The following is an 18,226-nucleotide window of genomic DNA, read 5'->3' on the forward strand; positions in this document are numbered from 1 at the left end:
CATCATCATATACCTTTATCGGCATATCAAGATAGACCAGGGGTGGCCAAACTGTGGCTCAGGAGTCACATGTGGCTCTTTCACACATACTGTGTGGCTCGCAAAGACCCAATCACTCCATTGGCTGGCTTGGAGAAGGCATTTATCTCTTTAAATCACTCCTCCAAGCAAGCCAGCCAGTGGCTTGGAGAATGCATTTAAAGTTAAAGTTGCTTTCTTTCAACTTCTCCATCTGTTACTTTCCTTCCTTCCTTGCATCTCTGAAATGTCTGACATTCATGACTTGTGGCACTCAAACATCTGATGTTTATTCCATGCGGCTCCTTCATTAGGCACATTTGGCCACCCCTGGAATAGACAATAATCCAAGCAGCAAATACAGAATCCATCAAATATAAGATTTCATACAGGAACATAAACGCTACGGAGAATTCGGTTTAACTTTAAGGGCTTCCATAAAAAAATTAGCAACTGCTGAAGCTGTAATGCTTGGCTGTCTTTCTTAGAAGCAAGCCTGAATGGAATTTCATCTCAGTAAATGTGCATATGCTTCGGATGCATAAACGAAAGCAGAGACATCAACCAGAATATTGAAAAACTGAGCTTAGGACCAAATTGTGTTCTGTTTTTCCATTTCAAATCTGAGCATGTGAAATACTAGGCTCTTCAGACCATTCTGCTGGTGTTTCCCTGACTAGATAGTTAAGTACAAAAGGACATACCTTGATTTTCACTTGAGTTTGATTAGGCCAAGGCCTTTTCTAGAAATGAATACACACTTCAGCTGGAAGTGAATTTGTAGCTAAGTGTGGGAAGCTGCGGAACAGGGTGGGGGTTGAACTTTTTCTGCTGATCCAGTTTCCTCCCAGAGTTCGTAGTTAGCAAAAAGCCAGCTTGGAAAGCCACAATATGAGCCATGCTCATTTGTATCTGAGCCTTCTCATAAGGTTGCCAGCCTACAGGTGGGGCCTGGAGATAGCCTGCTTTTACCACTGCTCTCCAGCTGGCAGAGATCCACGCCCCTGGAGAAATGGCTGCTTGGAAGGGTGGACTCTATGGTATTGGACCCTGCTGAGGCCCCTCCCCTCCCCAAACTCCACCCTCTCCTGGCTCCACCCCCAAAGTCTCCAGGTTCAAGAGTTTCCAGTTCAACATAATGAAGAACTTCCTGACCGTTAGAGCAGTTCCTCAGTGGAACAGGCTTCCTCAGGAGCTGGTGGGCTCTCCTTCCTTGGAGGTTTTTTAAACAGAAGCTAGATCAGGGGTGTCAAACTTATTTCTGATGAGGGCCGGATCAGACATAAATGAGACCTTGTCAGGCTGGGCCATGTGTGTTCCTATTTAAGATTAGGTAGCAGAGATATAATGTTTATAAAGGGCACAAACACAATTAAAGATATATATATTTTTAAACTTAAAATACAACATGCTTAAAACATCAGCGCTTGTTGGTCTTAAAGGTGCTTTCTTTGTATTTCTCCCATGGGATCCAGGGAATTAGGCAAAGGCTCTTTCCTTCCCTCCCCAGGGGACCAAGGAGGGGGAGGAGCCTCAGCCAATGGAGAAAACAGAGGCTTTTCTCTGTAGCACCTGTGCAATTGAGCAAGCCTGGCAAAGCAAGCTGTGATGTAGAAAGAAGCAAGAGAGAGGGAGAAGGAAGCAGATGACAACTGGCTGCTTTCAGCCCCCAGGATGCATGTTTGACACCCCTGGGCTAGATGGCCATCTGACAGCAATGAGGATCCTGTAAATTTAGGGGGAAGTATTTGTGAATTTCCTGCATTGCGCAGGCAGTTGGACTAGATGACCCTGGAGGCCCTGACCCCTGAATACAACTAACCTCCAAACATACTAACTGGAGGTTGCCAGTTTCTGCAATGAGAATCATAGAGCTGGAAGGTACCTCCAGGGTCATCTAGTCCAACCCCCTGCACAATGCAGGAAACTCACAAACACCTCCCCCTAAATTCACAGGATCTTCATTGCTGACAGATGGCCATCTAGCCTTTGTTGAAAAACCTCCAAGGAAGGAGAACCCACCACCTCCCGAGGAAGCCGTTCCACTGAGGAATCGCTCTAACCTTCAGGAAGTTCTTCCTAATGTTGAGCCGGAAACTCTTCTGGCTTAATTTCAACCCACTGGTTCTGGTCCTACCTTCTGGGGCCACAGAAAACAATTCCACACCATCCTCTAGATGACAGCCCTTCAGGTCTTTGAAGATGGTGATCATATCACCTCTCAGCCACCTCCTCTCCAGGCTAAACATCCCCAGCTCCTTCAACCTTTCCTCATAGGACTTGGTCTCCAGACCCCTCACCATCTTCGTCGCCCTCTTCTGCACCCGTTCCAGCTTGTCTATATCCTTCTTAAAATGTGGTGCCCAAAACTGAACACAATACTCCAGGTGAGGCCTTACCAGAGCAGAGTAAAGCGATACCACCACAGAAGTACCTGGAGAATGGGGGCGGGCGGTTTGAGCCTTGGGAGGGCAAGGTTTGGGGAAGGGAGGGACCTCAGTAGGGTATAATGCTACAATGTCCATCATCCAAGGCAGCTATTTTCTCCAAGGCAACTGATCTTGGGCTTTTGGGAACCAACTATAATAGCAGGAGAGCTCCAGGTGCCACCTGGAGATTGGCAACCCTGCCTGGAGGAAACGGCAGCTGTGGAAAGGTCTGTGCAGTGCACCATTGCATCACACCCATGCTGAGTCCTCTGCCCTCTCCAAACCTAGGGTTGCCAACCTCCAGGTGGCAGCTGGAGATCTCCCGCTATCTCCAGAGGACGGAGATTAGTTCCCCTGGAGAAAATGGCTGCCTTGGGAGGAGGACTCTATGGCATTATACCCTACTGAAGTCTCTCCCGTCCCCAAACCTCACCCCCTCCCCAACATCTCCAGGTCACTCCAAACCCAGACCTGCAACCCCAACTCCCCCTAGACTCTGCTTCCAAACCCAAGAACCCCCTAGCCTGGATGTGGTAATTCGAACCCACGTCTTTGCATTTCCCCATCGAGGGGGGCTCCCTCTGCCCCGCAAATCTCCAGCAGAAGTTAGCAAACCTCCTTCTGCGTGCATCCATTCCACCCCCTGGGGGAGGGACACAAAATGCACATAGGGCTGCCAATCCCCAGGTGGGGGCAGGGGATCCCCCGGTTTGGAGGCCCTCCCCCTGCTTCAGGGTCACCAGAAAGCGGGACAGGGGGAGGGGAGGGAAATGTCTGCTGGGCACTTCATTATTCCCTATGGAGAATGATTCCCACAGGGTATAATGGAAAATTGATCTGCGGGTATCTGGGGTTCAGGGGGGGGGGCTCTTTTCTGAGGTAGAGGCTCCAAATCTGCAGCATAGCATCCAGTGCTTCTCCTCAAAAGACCCTCCCAAAAGATTGGACCAGGGGTCCAATTCTATGAGCCCCCAAAAGAAGGCACCCCCATCTTTCATTATTTCCAATGGAGGAAAGGCATTCAAAAGGCGCGCCGTCCGTTTAAATGTGTTGGCCAGAACTCCCTTCGGAGTTCAATTCCGCTTGCCCCCACCCTGCTCCCGGCCGCACCCCCAAAGTCTCCCGGCCGCACCCTCAAAGTCCCCAGGTTTTTCCTTGCATTGGACTTAGCAACCCTAATTACCCACGCGGAGATTAGCTTCCACCCCCCACCCCGCAGCTCTTCCCGCGGTCAGGGTAGGGCCCGGCCCACGCGCCACAGGTGGATTGCGCCTTCCCTCCCCTCCCCACCCACCCCACGAGGCGGCAGATGAATGGCTGGCGGGGCCGGGCTTATGCAAACGCGGCGCACGCTCCGGTTTCTTTCTCCCCCTTCTTTTGCACGCGCCCTCGCCTGGCTTGCAGCTGGGCCAGCCCTTTAAGGAGCCGCGCGTGGCCACACCCGCCCGCTGCCGCCGCCCGGGCCCTTCCCCTTCATTAATATGAAGGCAGAGGCGCTGCTGACTAATGGGTAATGAAGCTGTCACTCCGGCACCTACTTGTTGGGTGTTCTCGCGGCGGAGGAGCTGAGAGCGGAGTTGCAAAGGGGAGCTGCTGGTGCTCGCTTGCTGCTGCTGCTATCCCTGGCGCCGTGGCTGCTCGCCTCGCGCTGCCGATCCGCTTTGCAGCCTCCCCCGGAGAACGAGGCTCGCGGGCTGGCTTGATCCCGGCGCAAAGGCAAACAAGAGAGGGGGGGTCGCCCCGGGGCCACAAGCGCCACGCCGCCGCCGATGCGCTTCCTCCTGGCCGCGGCCGGTCGATGGCTCGTCGGGTCTCCTGCCTCCGCTGTCTCCTCTGATCCTCCGGCGGCGTTCGGCTGGGAGCGGCGGCAGCAGCAGGCATGCTGGAGCGTGGCAGGCGGCCCCGCCGGGCTCTCCTCGCCGCGGCGCTTCGGCTCGCGCTGCTCCTAACTTGGTGGGCGCAGGTAAAGAGACACGAGAAAGCGGCGCAATTCTTCGGTGGATTTATTTAGTCCTGGGGGTTTTTTTGCAGCTTTTTAATCCCCTCGGCGTCTGTCGGGGTTTTTTTTTGCCTTGGCTGTTATTTTCTTTTTTTGCAAAAAAGGCGGCGCGGGAAAGGCGTTCGTGGCAAATGCATGTGCCCTACCTTTCGCTCGGGCGGGGGCTTGCGAACACCTTGCAGAGAGGGTCGCGTCCCTTTCCCTCCCCCCCCCCCCCCGCACCAGAATAACTTGAAAGCTGGTGGGGGGGGGATACGAGAGCAGCTGGCTGAGGCTCTTTTAATTGCATAGCTCCGGCTAATATCTTTTTTCTTCTCTCTCTCTCTCCCCCCCCCCCTTTGCTTTTTGCAACGCGTTGCTTACCGCGGCTGGTGTTTGCGAAAACTTGCCCTGCGCGCCGTTGTCGAGCTTGCTTCCAGCTCTCCTCCCTCCAATAATTTATTTTTTCGGATTTTTTTTTTTTTGCGGTGTTGTTTTTTAATCCATAAAAGCCGTTTGTGTCGCGGCGGAGATGGCTCCAGCTCGTCCATTCCCGAGGGATTGCTTTAAGTGCTTTCACATTTTATTTCTCCCTTGCAAGCGGAGTACTCATCTCTTCTCCCCCCCCCTTTTTTTTTTTTATTTTTGCACGGCTTAAAGCCTTCCCTGCCCGCCGTCCTCTGGCATTGCGGCGCGCTTTTGCAATTTGATTTCCCGGACGGGCCCGAGCAGCTTTTCAACAGCACGCCCTAGTTTTAAGAGCTTTCACGGGAAAAGCTTGGGGCAAGAAACTATAGGAGGCTTGGAGGGCTGCTTGGATTTCCCCCCCCCCCCCGGCGGTCCCTGTGCCCCCCACATCTTTCCCTAAAGACACGGTCCCGTAAAGCCCTAGATCTCCCTTTTTGATATTTGTTTTCCCATTTTATTTTTAGGTCGCGGAGGCCTCGGGCTATTTCGAGGTGCAGATCAGCTCGGTGAAGAACGTCAACGGCGAGCTGTTGAATGGGGAATGTTGCGATGGCGCGAAGGGCCCGCAGAACCTCGACTGCGGCCGGAACGAGTGCGACACTTACGTGAAAGTCTGCCTGAAGGAATACCAGTCCAAGATCACGCCCACGGGAGCCTGCAACTATGGCTCCGGATCTACGCCGGTGCTCGGGGGGAATACTTTTTATCTGACCAGTAGAAATTTGCATCAAGCCAGGAGTCACGACGCGGGCCGGATTGTCATCAATTTCCAGTTTGCCTGGCCGGTAAGGTCCCATTCGCTTCCCTGTTCCTTACCCCGCTCCCGATCGACTTGCTTGAGACACTTTCAAATGGAGGAGTCGTTTCAGTTTGTTGTAGGGTTGCCAATCCCCAGGTGGGGGCAGGGGATCCCCCGGGTTGGAGCCCCTCCCTCCTTTCAGGGTCATCAGAAAGCGGGGGGGGGGGGGGAAACGTCTCCTGGATACTCCATTATTCCATATGGAGACTAATTCCCAGAGGGTATAATGGAGAATTGATTCACGGCTATCTGGGGCTCTTGGAGGCTGTTTTTTTTTTAAGTAGAGGCACCGAATTTTCAACATAGCATTCAGCGCCTCTCCCTAAAATATCCTCCACGTTTCAAAAGGATTGGACCAGGGGGTTCAGTTCTGTGAGCCCCCAAAGAAGGTGACCCCATCCCTCGTTCTTTCCAATGGAGGGAAGGCATTTAAAAGCGGTGCGGTCCCTTTAAATGTGAGGGCCAGAACTCCCTTTGGAGTGCAATGATGCTTGTCACAACCTGGCTCCAGCCCCAAAGTCCCCAGATATTTCTTGAATTGCATTTGGCAACCCTAGTTCGTTGCGTTTTGAAGCACGCGTTCGCTCGCCCCGCCGGGGGGAAAGATTTAGGTTCTTTCCTTTCTTGGTAGTGAAAAGGTTTGCATTTTTAGAAAGGGGGGGGGGGGGGTTGCAGCTTTGCTTCCGCCCTTTGTGGGTCTTTTTTTCCTCCAGTCCGCTTGTTTCTGCCCCCGCCGAAGCCCCCTGGTGGAAGCGAAGGGATTGGAGGTGGAAACGGCTTCCAGGGCCCTGATTTGCAGAAACGGCGAGCGCCGCAAAATCTCAAATTGCCCAGGGTTGGCTTGGCAGCTGCAGGCATGTGGGAACTGTGGGTTGCAAGAGTGGTTCGTTTGGGGGCAAAAAACCCCTCCCCACTTCTGATCGTCTCTTGCTTGGGGCGGGGGGGGGACGCCCCGTGGATGGGGGTCGACGGCTACTTCTCCTGATCTGATTGGGGGGAGGGGGTTCATCTCTACTTGGGGATGATAAACCATGCAAGTGAGGTGGCGGGTGGAAATCTGCCAAGAAACCAGGGATAAAGGGCACACCCGGGGGGCCATCTCTTTGGCCGGGCGTGTCTGCTGTGAACAGATATTTGTTTAAAGCAGGACTTCGCTGCTGCTGGCCCCTTGGCGAATTTATAGCTCAACGTAGCGTTTATGGGATTCCGGTTGGGATTTTGCTACCGACGGATTTAAGCGCCAGAATGATCAAGAAGCTGGAGAGGGGGGAGAGAGAAGGGGGAGCTGACCCTGCAAGCCTCCCCAGGTGTTTGCAAAAAAAAAAAAAATCCAGGTGCGAGCGTCCGAGCTCTCTCCCCCCCCCCCCCCCCTTTTTTTTTTCGTTGCACAGGGGCTGGCCAGGAGCTTCAGCGAAAGGCGCCGTTTGGCTTCCTTTTATTTTTACAACTCAGGCGTGGAGGGCTCTAGTTCTCCAGTAGAGGGCGCGTGCACTTTAAAATTAAAAAATAAAAAAGGAATTAAAAGCTCGATTAAAAAAAAATGCACGCGGGTAGTACCTTTTTTATAATGGAAGGTGTGTAACCGGGGGAGATCAGAGGGAGGGGGAGAGGGGAAAAAAAAAACCCCGAAGCGTGCCGGCGGGGCGTGGGAAGAGGCGTCGGCCCGCCGCTGCAAAATGCCAGCAGCTGCGGCTTCTCGCCGGGAGCGCTGGGCTTGGGCGCGTGCTGCCGCTCGCGAAGGGCGCGAGCGGCTCTTGGCTCCTGGGACCAGACCTGGCGGGGAGGGAGGGAAGGAAGGAAGGCGTGGCGGGAATGGCTCCCTCCGCCTGGCGCGCGCCTCGGCGGCGGCGACCGTTGAGCCAGGGTGAATCTTCCTTTCCCCTCGCCCTGGCGATTCTCTCAGCCTGAGGTGAATCCTGGTTGTAAAAACAAAACACCAACCCTGGATACCTGTAAATGTGAAAAAAAAAAAGGAGCGAGATAGTTGGAAGTCTTACGCCTCTGGCTACTGAAAACGATCTAAACTTTTACCTCAGCCTGCTGAAGGAGGTAGCTGCTGCGCCCAGGCTTTTTATTATGGCATGATTATAGCCTGGCTGAGCTTTGTTTCTCCTGCCCTTCCTCCTCACAAGGATCCTGTGAGGTAATTTTCAGTGGAAAGAGCAGGGCCGTTTGGAGATCACCTCAGGGTTGCCAAGTCCGGGTTGGAAAATTCCTGGTGATTTTGGGGAGTGGAGCCTAGGTGAGGGACTTCAGCGAGGTGTAATGCCTAAGAACATAAGAGAAGCCATCAAGCCCACAGCCCATCCAGTCCAACACTCTGGGTGCTTGCATCCCCACACTTTCAGTGCACTTTGCAACTGGATTTTACTGTGTAAAATGGCAAAATCCACTTGCAAATGGTCGTTGAAATGGATCGAAACCACGTTATTTAGCATGTGTGAAAGTGCGGTTTGCGGTGCACAGTGGCCAAACCCCAGGTGCCATCAGAAGGTCCGCCAGCAGGGCCAGAATGTGGTAGAGTTCACTATCTAAAGCGGACTTTCTTCAAGTAGAACTGATCTCTGTGCTGTGGAGATCAGTTGAAATCCTCAAAGATCTCCAGGCCCCACCTGGAGGCTGGTGACACTAAGCCTTTTTTGTTGGGGGGGGGGCTACTCTCATCTGATTGCCCTCCTGGCACCCTAACCACCGTGCCAGCTCTATAAGTTTTGTTTTGGGGGTTCGTCCCTGGAGCATAATAGGGAGTGCTGGTGCTTCTGAACCAGGAACAGAAACTTCTCAGCAGTGTCGTCTTTGTTGGGCTTCTTGAAGCAGAAGATAGAGACGCCCCTTTTCTTGCTATTGCCAGTTGTGGTGTACTTTTCACTTGCTCTCCAACCATGTGCAGATAGAATCTCTTATAAGGTTGAAGTTACTATGGTATAGCCTCCATGCGTTGGGTTGAAGCGCATCGGGAGTTCGGACTTCTTGCATATATTCATGTGGAAATGACACCGAAGTCTGGTCCTCCTTCCAAATATGGGGAGATGCGAAAAGGTGGAAATGCTTTTGCTGCCTTCTCAATGAATGTCTCTTGCTGACAAAAAAATACTTCACAACTTCAAGGGCTGCCTTTGTTTTTCAAGGGCTTGAAGGAGTGGTTGTTGAGCTCTTCAAATTAGAAGTCTCTCTTTCTCCTTGGGGTTGCAGAATGTGTGTGTGGGGTTGCAGAATGTGTGTGCCAAAGGCACTTTGCAGGTGTGCCAAAGGCACTTTTCAAGGAAGCATTGTTAATCTTAACCTGATATAAACCTGCAGATGTTGGTATGCCAATTCCAAGCCATGAGGTGGCCCACTCGTCTAGATTTTTACTGTGTTTCTTCAGTTTGGAAAGTATCGATCAACTATGCAGCAGCTGATTGAGTATATCCTATTCTCTCATCCTAGCCCCACATTGGCTTCTTGTGGAGGTGAAGTTGGGCCGTTGGGAGACCCAGTAGTCACCTTAGTCGGTCTTCAACAACTTGGGAATACAGTTTTGTGCTCTCAAGGAAGGACAGGCAGGGAGCAGGGTGTTGTGGAAGTTGTTGAGAAGATAACGGCCTGACACAAAGCTGGATAATGAAATCAGGGAGGCTGTAAAAAAGAACTTAATTTGTGATCAATGGGTGTTCGAGATAGGAGAGTAAGACACTGTGACACTGTTTTTATGGCAACATGGGCGTGGAGTTAACTGCACCTGGCTTCTCAGTCTGATTACGACCAGGAAGGGATAGAGTTGGCATAGGCTTTCTGGTGAGGCTATTGGTGGTGTTTGGGTGATTGTGCAGCATGACTGAAGGGATTCTGACAGCGCGAGCCAGGTGCTGGGCTTGGCACGGATACTTTGCTGTCCTTGTTCCCGACCGAACTGTACTCCACACAAACTGTGCCAGCATCTGCTATAAATGGTTTGTGGACTTCTGGTTAAAATCGAAACAGAGGTATTTTTATTATTGGAGAAAGGCTATTCAGAGCAGTTGTGTCCTGCATAAAGCTGAGTTAGTTGGAATATGGTTGGACAACTGCAAGGTTTCCCGTCCTGGTGGTAGACACAAGTTGCTTAAAATTCGTTTGCAAAATTCCTTGCATGACCACAAAAAAAAAGATTTGTCGTTTTCATGCCTTTCTCCAAGGATGAAGTATCAGGGAGGGGAGCACTTGGACTTAAATAGAGCAGCTGTTACTCTGTTTTACATTTAGTACTGTCCTGCTTTTAAAAAAAAAAGCCTTAAAGGTGAGATCTTCTGAAATATTCTGTATACCCAAGTGGACAACTCTACCACTGTTGGTGACTTCACCGCCTTTGTTTCAGATTTGTGTGATCCTAGTCCTATTGTATTGCTTCTTAGATGTTTCTTCCTGTTGATTACATCAGTTTACACTGTGTAGTCTGCTTTGAGTTTTAGTGAGAAAGACAATAAAGTAAGTAAATACTTGGAAGTAAACTTTGCCACTGCCCTTTTTCTATTAAAGGACAACTAGAACATATGTATGTATTGTAGGTTCTGGGACATTCTGAAGCATGTACTCAGTTCACATTTATTTCATTTACAACACACCTTTCTTCCCAGCGGGGTTCCAAAGCAAGTTAGAGCCTTCTCTTCTCTTTTGCTTTACCTTCCCAACAGCTCTGTGGTAGTTCATGCTAAGTGTATGTGACTGGCCCATAGTCACATAGCATGCTTCCACAGCAGAGTGGGGGTTAAAACCTAGGTTTCAGCCGCTACACCACACTGGATTTCCCATTTAGATATATATGTCCTGTTTTTGCCTAGTGTGGATTCAAAGTGGTTTACGTCATTTTCCCTCAGAGGCGGAGGACATCTCTGTGGGTTATTCCCATCATTCCTTTTGGGAGGCAGGAAATACATTTTTCTTTCTTTTGGCGCCTTTGGAATTACCCGCCCCTTTCAGTTTTGTTCCTGCCTCCGTAGAGAGCAGCAGCAAATACTGTAGGCTTAGCCTTCACATTGCCTTCAGCATTCAGACTTCCTCTCCTCTTCTAATTTATTTTCCTTTCAGCTTATCTATCTTGTTATTCATCCAATCATCCTCCCCCCCCTCTGCTCGAGAGGAGTCATTACAACTCCTCTACTTCTCCTACTCACTAGGAAACCTCACTCATCACCGATCAACCAGGTTACAACCAGAGACCATTCTGTCGGCTTCCCTCTTTCATTTTATCCTCAAATACTGAGAGAGGCTATGCCATTAAAAAGCGACTGGCCCTAGGTCACTAAGCAAGTACCCATGACACAGTAGGGATTTAAATCTGGGTCTTTTAGGTCCTAGTCCATCACTCCACTGGCTCTTGCAAGCTGAGCCAGCCCTACCACTAGGCAAATTAGTACCGTGGACCGGTACTGGGCCGTGGCCTGTTAGCAACCAGGCTGTGAGTTGTATTATTATTTCATTACATATTACAATGTAGTAATAATAATAATAAAAAGATGACTATATTGGATTTATATCCTGCCCTCTACTCCGAATCTCAGGGTGGCTCACAATCTCCTTTATCTTCCTGCCCCACAACAGACACCCTGTGAGGTGGGTGGAGCTGAGAGACCTTTCCCCAGAAGCTGCCCTTTCAAGGATAACTCTGCAAGAGCTATGGCTGACCCAAGGCCATTCCAGCAGCTGCAAGTGGAGGAGTGAGAAATCAAACCCAGTTCTCCCAGATAAGAGAGTCTATACACTTAACCACTACACCAAAAAAGAAGTGCACAATTGTATCATCCCGAAACCATGCCCTCCCATCCGTTCTATGGAAAAATTGTCTTCCACAAAACCGGTCTCTGGTGCCAAAAAGGTTGGGGATCACTGGCCTAGGGTGTAAGACCTATTGGATCTTACTAAGACTGTGTGTGTTACCATGCCCTTCAAGGTACCCAGTTGTCCACTGTATTTCCCCATTGAAGTGAACTTCAGTAGCAGTTGATTACCTATTTACCTTCTCATTCACCAACCATTTTAAGGAACTATAGAGGCCATTAAAACTCTGTTTTTCATTCTTTTCACTGTTCGCTGTCACCAGTCACTTTCATTATGTGGGCAGTGTTAATATGTGAATAGTGCTAGCATGGGTTTACAATTAAGCGTGGGTTTTTTATTGCCTGGAATAATTTTCTGTGCTGAAAATTATAGTATATTTCTGAATGTAAGACCTGCATAAAAGAGGTTCTGGGTGATATTCTTGTTAGATGTTAGATATAGCAACTTTTAATTGAGTGAATACTGACATGCATTCTAAATGTAGCTGTCACTGGGCTTTTATTTGATTTTGCTATACAATAGAGTTTTGTGTGTGTCTGAATAAACTTAAGCCAGTCAACCCGGTGTATGCAGCTGCGTTTGGTCTGGCTTCAGTCAGAATGGTCTCTTCCTGAATCAGTTTTAAGTTGTTTTCTTTAACCCAGATAAAAGGCTGCTTGTCTCTTGGGTAGTGCCACTGATGCTTAATCAGGCAGTAGTATTAGTTCAGTACACTAGATACCTTGAAAATGAGGAATGGTAAGCAAAACAATTTGATTTGTCATGCTGATGAATTATTATTAATGTTTTTTCAGTTTGGATAAACATACTGCTGCAAATTGTTCCGTTTGGGATTGGACCACGCTGGAATAGTGAACGCGATTGGGGGTCCATGATTTCTACTGTAGTTCATTGGTGTGGTGGTTATTCATAGTTGCCCCCAGCATGAAGGTTCAACATGGAGATTTGAGGAATGGGGTTTGTTTAGCTTCTAAGAGGGTTTGGATGCAGTGTTAGTTTTCATGGTGCTTCTACATAGCCATTGTGAAGGAAAGGCAGACTTCTCCCTGCCTCCTCTAGAAATGGAAATTTTGGGCCAGAAGGGAGAAGAAGAAATGGGTTCTTTACTATAAGCCAGATCAGGGGTGACCAAACTGCAGCTCGAGAGCCACATGTGGCTCTTTCACACATATTGTGTGACTCTCGAAGCCCCCCCCCCCCCCACCACATCAGGCTGGCTTAGAGAAGGCATTTGTCTCTTTCAATCACTTATCTAAGCCAAACCAGCCTGCAGCTTGGAGAATTTATTTAAAAGTTGCTTTCTTTCCACCTCTCCCTCCTCCCGCCCCCTATCTATTTGCTTTCTTTCCACCTTTCTTTCCATTTTGTCTTCCTTCCTTCTTGTATTCCAGCTCTCAAAACATCTGATGTTCATGTCTTGTGGCTCTCAAACATCTGACGTTGATTCTATGTGGCTCTTACATTAAGCAAGTTTGGCCAACCCTGAGCCAGATAGTCACAGAGTTTGTGGGTTCTTGGATGTGTGTGACTGACAGCTGGATGCTCATAACTTTACAATATTATTGCATGTTTCCTTACATAACTTATCACTGTTCTGACCACTGCCATTGCAAAGGACTGTGTTCTGTACAGAGTTAAGATGGGTACCTGAGCCCAAGCCTCTTGTTATCTTTCCAAATCAGTAGATTCCTTTCTTGTTGCTGCCTTGTATTGCATGAATATTTCCAAGTCCCTTTTTATTTGGCTTCCTAATGTAAAATGCAGAGTACATTATATTTACTTAGAATGGTCTGTTTTAAGGCAAGTATCCCTGCTAAGGAAATGTTAATTCCTAAGCAGTTTAAGGTTAAATATTTCCACATCTTGATTTAACTTAAGTTAGTTTCATTGAACCTTACTTGTAAGCAAGGCTTTTTTTTTGTAGGAAAGTCCAGCAGGAACTCATTTGCATATTAGGCCACATCCTCTGATGTCGTCATTGTTTCACACAGGGCTTTTTGTGGAAAAAGCCCAGCGGGAACTCATTTGCATATTAGGCCCCACCCCCTGACACCAAGCCAGGAACTGCGTTCCTGCTCAGAAAAGGCCCTGCTTGTAAGAATATCTCGCAAAACTGGAGCCCTAGTATGTTGGACCGAAGCTTGTAGACGATGCAGTCAAAAATGTTGTTGAACTTCTAATGCTTAAACTAGCCAAGTTAATTCCAAGACTGCCTGTACTTGTATTTTGATGCAGGCTTGTAAATGCCTGCTTGTTTGAATATCTATGGCAGGTAAGAAGTTGCTCTAGTTAACTGGGCAGGGAAAGTCAGAAGTGTGTGGTTTCGTTTAAAAAAATAGGTAAATAACTTTTGAGTCTTGCAAGTTTTCTGTCTAAGGCTGTAACTGCACACACACTTTCACTGGAAGATAAGATCAGGGTGTAAGCTGTACTTGAGACTCTCATAAGCTAGACGGAACATTTCTGTCCTCAAGTGTTCTGTTGTGTTAAGGTGGTACTTGGCTGCTTTCCCACATACTTAAGGTTAATTCTGATTCTAAATACTAGGTAAACTGTTCTGAATATTGAGAATAAATATTATGCATGCGATTCTAAAGTTGCCATGAAAAAGCCTTGGGTTTGTATAGAACATCTTATTTGGTTAAACCGTGTGTATTAACAGCCTAGATTTATTGCCCATAGCTGTAGTGTGTTTTAAACCTATGGGAAATCAGTGAGTGAGCGAGCTACTGCATTGCATTTCAACCACTACTGTGCTACAGTTCTCACTACAGAATGCTAGCTTTTAATTGGTGGATTATGATGTATAATACAAACAGTGGGTACTACTCATGGTGACTAAAGGGAGCCTCCACATCTAGAACCAACAAATCTCTGAATACTAGTGCCAGGAGGCTGCATCAGAGAAGGCCTCAGTCTCTGTGCCCTGTTGTTGGCCTTCCAGGGTAACTAGAATCATAGAGTTGGAAGGTATCTCCAGGGTCATCCAGTCCATCCCCTAACTGATTGGACATTGTAAGAGACAGGATGCTGGACTTGATGGACTCCTGGTCTGATCCATCCGAGCTGGTCTTATCTTCTTGCTGAAGTCATACTGTATGAAAACTACTGTAATAGTTCTTAAAACCAGGGCTTTTTTTGAGCAGGAATGCAGTTCCAACTGGCTTGGTGTCAGGGGATGTGGCCTAATATGCAAATAAGTTCCCGCTGAGCTTTTTATAAAAAGCCATGTGTGAAACAATGGTGACATAAGAGGGTGTGGCCTAATATGCAAATGAGTTCCTGCTGGGCTTTTTCTACCAAAAAAGCTCTGCTTGAAACTATAGTCTGATGCTGGTGGTCATAGTCAGAACCCAATACTGCCAGACTGGATTGAGATAGCGTAATAGTTTTAAACTGATAAATGTATTATGGTTTTATATGTTTTATGGAATTGATTGTTTTTATGATACTGTAAGCCGCCCTGAGTCCGCTTGCGGAGAGGGCGGGATATAAATGTAAAGTAATAAATAAATAAATAAATAAATGTGCTAGTTTAAAACAAAATGTGGTAAATGCTTGTGGTGCCATTCGAACTCGGTTCTCTCAGTGACTCCTACAGCACTCAAGAGAAGGGCAGGCACCCAAATATTTAAAATAAATAAATGGGACTTCTTCCCAGGAAGGTATTGCCGTGTTGGTCCTTGCCACTCTTGCATACTTCGAGGCTGGCTGGCTTACTTTTTTGTGTAAGTTGGAAAGGACTTTTGCTGTCTTGTCCAACTTCACATGTTCTTTCAAGCCTCACATTCCTCACAGATAATCCACGTAATAGAACACATCCTCTGACTCAGGTTAACGTGACATGAGCAAAAAGTGCAGGAAGGATGAAGGTGCACGAAAGCTGGGGGTGCCTAAAGGGCAAGGGATAAGTTTTGACAAAGCCAGGTGATTCAAGTAGGCCAGCAGTGCCATATGATACAGGGGGAGGGGGTAGAAGGAAAAGTCTACAAAATCGTCGGGCTATTTTACCTGAGGGGGTGTGTTTGAATCTGCTGCTGCACGCAAACGAAGGCTGGGCAGCTGAAGATTTTTGTATACTATCATAAACAAGTTGTACTGCAGTGATTACTCACTGTCTTTCTGATGAGTTTTTGAACTCTTTTTTTTTTTGTATCTTCAGGATTCTTTTTAGCCTGTGATGGGAAAGAAGGGCTGCAGTTCAGCGGTAGAGCATGTGCTTGGCATGCAGAATGTCCCAAGTTCAGTCCCCCATCAACACCAGACAAAATAATCAGATAATAGGTGGCAGAGAAGGACCTTGATCTGCGAGCCAGACAGAGTAGACAGTAGTGACTTTGATGGACCAAGGGTCTGGTTCAGTAGAAGGCAGCTTCATGTGTGGTCAAGTGAAAGGAAGATGATACTAGACTTGTACCTTGCGCTACTCTGAATCTCAGAGTGGCTTACAATCTCCTTTACCTGTGAGGTAGGTGGGGCTGAGAGAGCTCTCCCAGAAGCTGCCCTTCAAGGACAACTCTGCGAGAGCTATGGCTGACTCAAGGCCATTCCAGCAGCTGCAAGTGGAGGAGTGGGGAATCAAACCCAGTTCTCTCAGATAAGAGTCTGCATGCTTAACCACTACACCAAACTGGCTCTCACTGTTATGTGAGCAGAAATGTAGCTAACATTGTACATAGTATTTAAATAATGGAGACTGGGATCAGTTAGGTAACTTTTAAAGTTCAACTTTGTAGATAGATGCCTTTATTATTGTCTGGCAAGTAGGTAGTACTGAAAACAGCATTCTGAGAAGGGAAGTAGGGTAGCCTTCAGTATTGCCATGGAAGCTGGAGGTGAACTTTTGCCTTTCCAATCAAGAGCTTAACTTTCAATTTTACCAAGGTGTATCTACCAAAGTATAAAATACATACTTCTCCTGGCAAATGTGGACACATATGTAGAACTGGCTGTATCTCTCTTGAAAGTTGTGATTCATCCCTTTCCCAGTTGCCAATTGTGTGCCTGTTAAGAAAATGCTGTTCACATTTTAAAGAAAGTGATGATATTGAATTTATACCCTGCCCTACATTCTGCATCTCAGAGTGGCTTACAATCTCCTTTATCTCCCTGCTCCCCACAACAGACACCCTGTGAGGTAGGTGGGGCTGAGAGAGTTCTCACAGAAGCTGCCCTTTCAAGGACAACTCTGTGAGAGCTATGGCTGACCCAAGGCTGTTCCAGCAGTTGCAAGTGGAAAAGTGGGGAATCAAACCCGGTACTCCCATATAAGAGTCCGCGCACTTAACCACTACACCAAACTGGGTTATATGTCTGTGGGTGAATATTCTTTATTTCTGTAGCTGATGCAAATTTTTTGTAGTGCATCATTATGTGTGTCTGACATATGCTGACAAAATATGGCCTATCTATCCCTCTCAAAAGCTCTCCTGCATTGCTAGTCATTTATGCTGCATAAGTGTGTGTGTTCTGTCCTTGTTAACTTTGACAACTTTTTATTCATGGTTATAATTGGTGTGAAAACCATACTGTTGTATTCTCATACCTTTCTTTATACTCAGGCAGTAAGACATTCTCATACAAAGCAAATCTGGGAGTCATTTACTCTTCAGCTTTGACATCGTTACTTTTGGGAGAAAGCACATCAGATTGCATCTGAGGGCCAGTTTGGTGTAGTGGTTAAGTGTGCGGTCTCTTATCTGGGAGAACCGGGTTTGATCCCCCACTCCTCCACTTGCACCTGCTGGAATGGCCTTGGGTCAGCCATAGCTCTCGCAGGAGTTGTCCTTGAAAAGGCAGCTGCTGTGAGAGGTCTCTCAGCCCCACCCACCTCACAGGGTGCTTGTTGCAGGGGAGGAAGATAAAGGAGATTATGAGTCACTCTGAGATTCAGAGTGGAGGACGGGATATAAATCTAATATCATCTTCGTCATCTAAAAATCTGCAGCTTAGCTCCATTCACAGGTTGGTTCTGACTACTTCCCACCCCATGCCACCTGAAAAGCTGCTCCTGAAATTTGGGGCTCATTTTGAGGGCAGAGAAAAATTTGGTGTATCTTATCACAAACTGATTGCCTCCTGTGTGGACTATATCAGTGAAACCACACTATCCACAGACCAGGAAAGGATATCTGCATATGGAGGGGGGAGGAAAGAGAGAGGTTCTCCAGGTAATAGGAAAATAACTTTGTAATTCACCACAGGAGAAAAACTTGGTTTCAGGAAGACTGAATGTTCAGAGCAATTGAGGCATCAGATGTGACTTTTAAGCACTATGCTGTCTGCTGACATGTACACAGAATAGGCTGGTTGCTTTGTTTATACATGCACCTACTCTTCCTTTCACGCACAAAAACTGTGCTTAGAAGTTAGCTCTGGTTATTCATAATATATGAATGTAACTACACAGGTGTTATAATCCCATTTTGGGGGGTGGATGGAAGAGACTAATCATCGTGCCTGCATTCATATGTTACTTTTTGAGCTGGATTCTGTGGGGGGTGGGGAGCAGAGAAGAGAATAAGGCTCATGTAGGAGTAATCCAGGTTTAACATGTGCAGTCCTCAGTTTAAAAGGGGAGGTGGGGAAATTGCCCAGCTCAAGCCTTGGAGAGACTAAGCTGGAAGGGAGAGTTTGGGGTGGTATTCTCAAAGCTCATGGGAACCTGGATATTTTCATCTGCCTGGCCTTTCTTGTAACGAAGAAAAGTACAATAGGTAAGATATTCTTGCCAAATGA

At 47.7% G+C, this 18,226-nt stretch overlaps 1 protein-coding gene across 2 annotated transcripts in view; it reads left to right on the top strand.

Annotated features, from left to right (window-relative positions):
• Positions 1 to 4,019: 4,019 nt before the first annotated feature.
• The window catches only part of JAG2 (jagged canonical Notch ligand 2), a 129,778-nt gene continuing 115,571 nt past the window's right edge, over positions 4,020 to 18,226 (top strand). Inside the window, exons 1-2 of one of the 2 annotated variants that reach the window (XM_060261520.1) lie at positions 4,020 to 4,410; positions 5,358 to 5,678. In XM_060261520.1, the coding sequence (XP_060117503.1) occupies positions 4,327 to 4,410; positions 5,358 to 5,678 (405 nt within the window). In that variant the 5' untranslated portion in view covers positions 4,020 to 4,326. The remainder of the gene's footprint in view (positions 4,411 to 5,357; positions 5,679 to 18,226) is intronic. The other variant, XM_060261519.1, reaches the window with a different exon arrangement.

Source organism: Heteronotia binoei, chromosome 21 (genome assembly GCF_032191835.1).
Source record: "Heteronotia binoei isolate CCM8104 ecotype False Entrance Well chromosome 21, APGP_CSIRO_Hbin_v1, whole genome shotgun sequence".
Classification (NCBI taxonomy): Eukaryota; Metazoa; Chordata; class Lepidosauria; order Squamata; family Gekkonidae; genus Heteronotia; species Heteronotia binoei.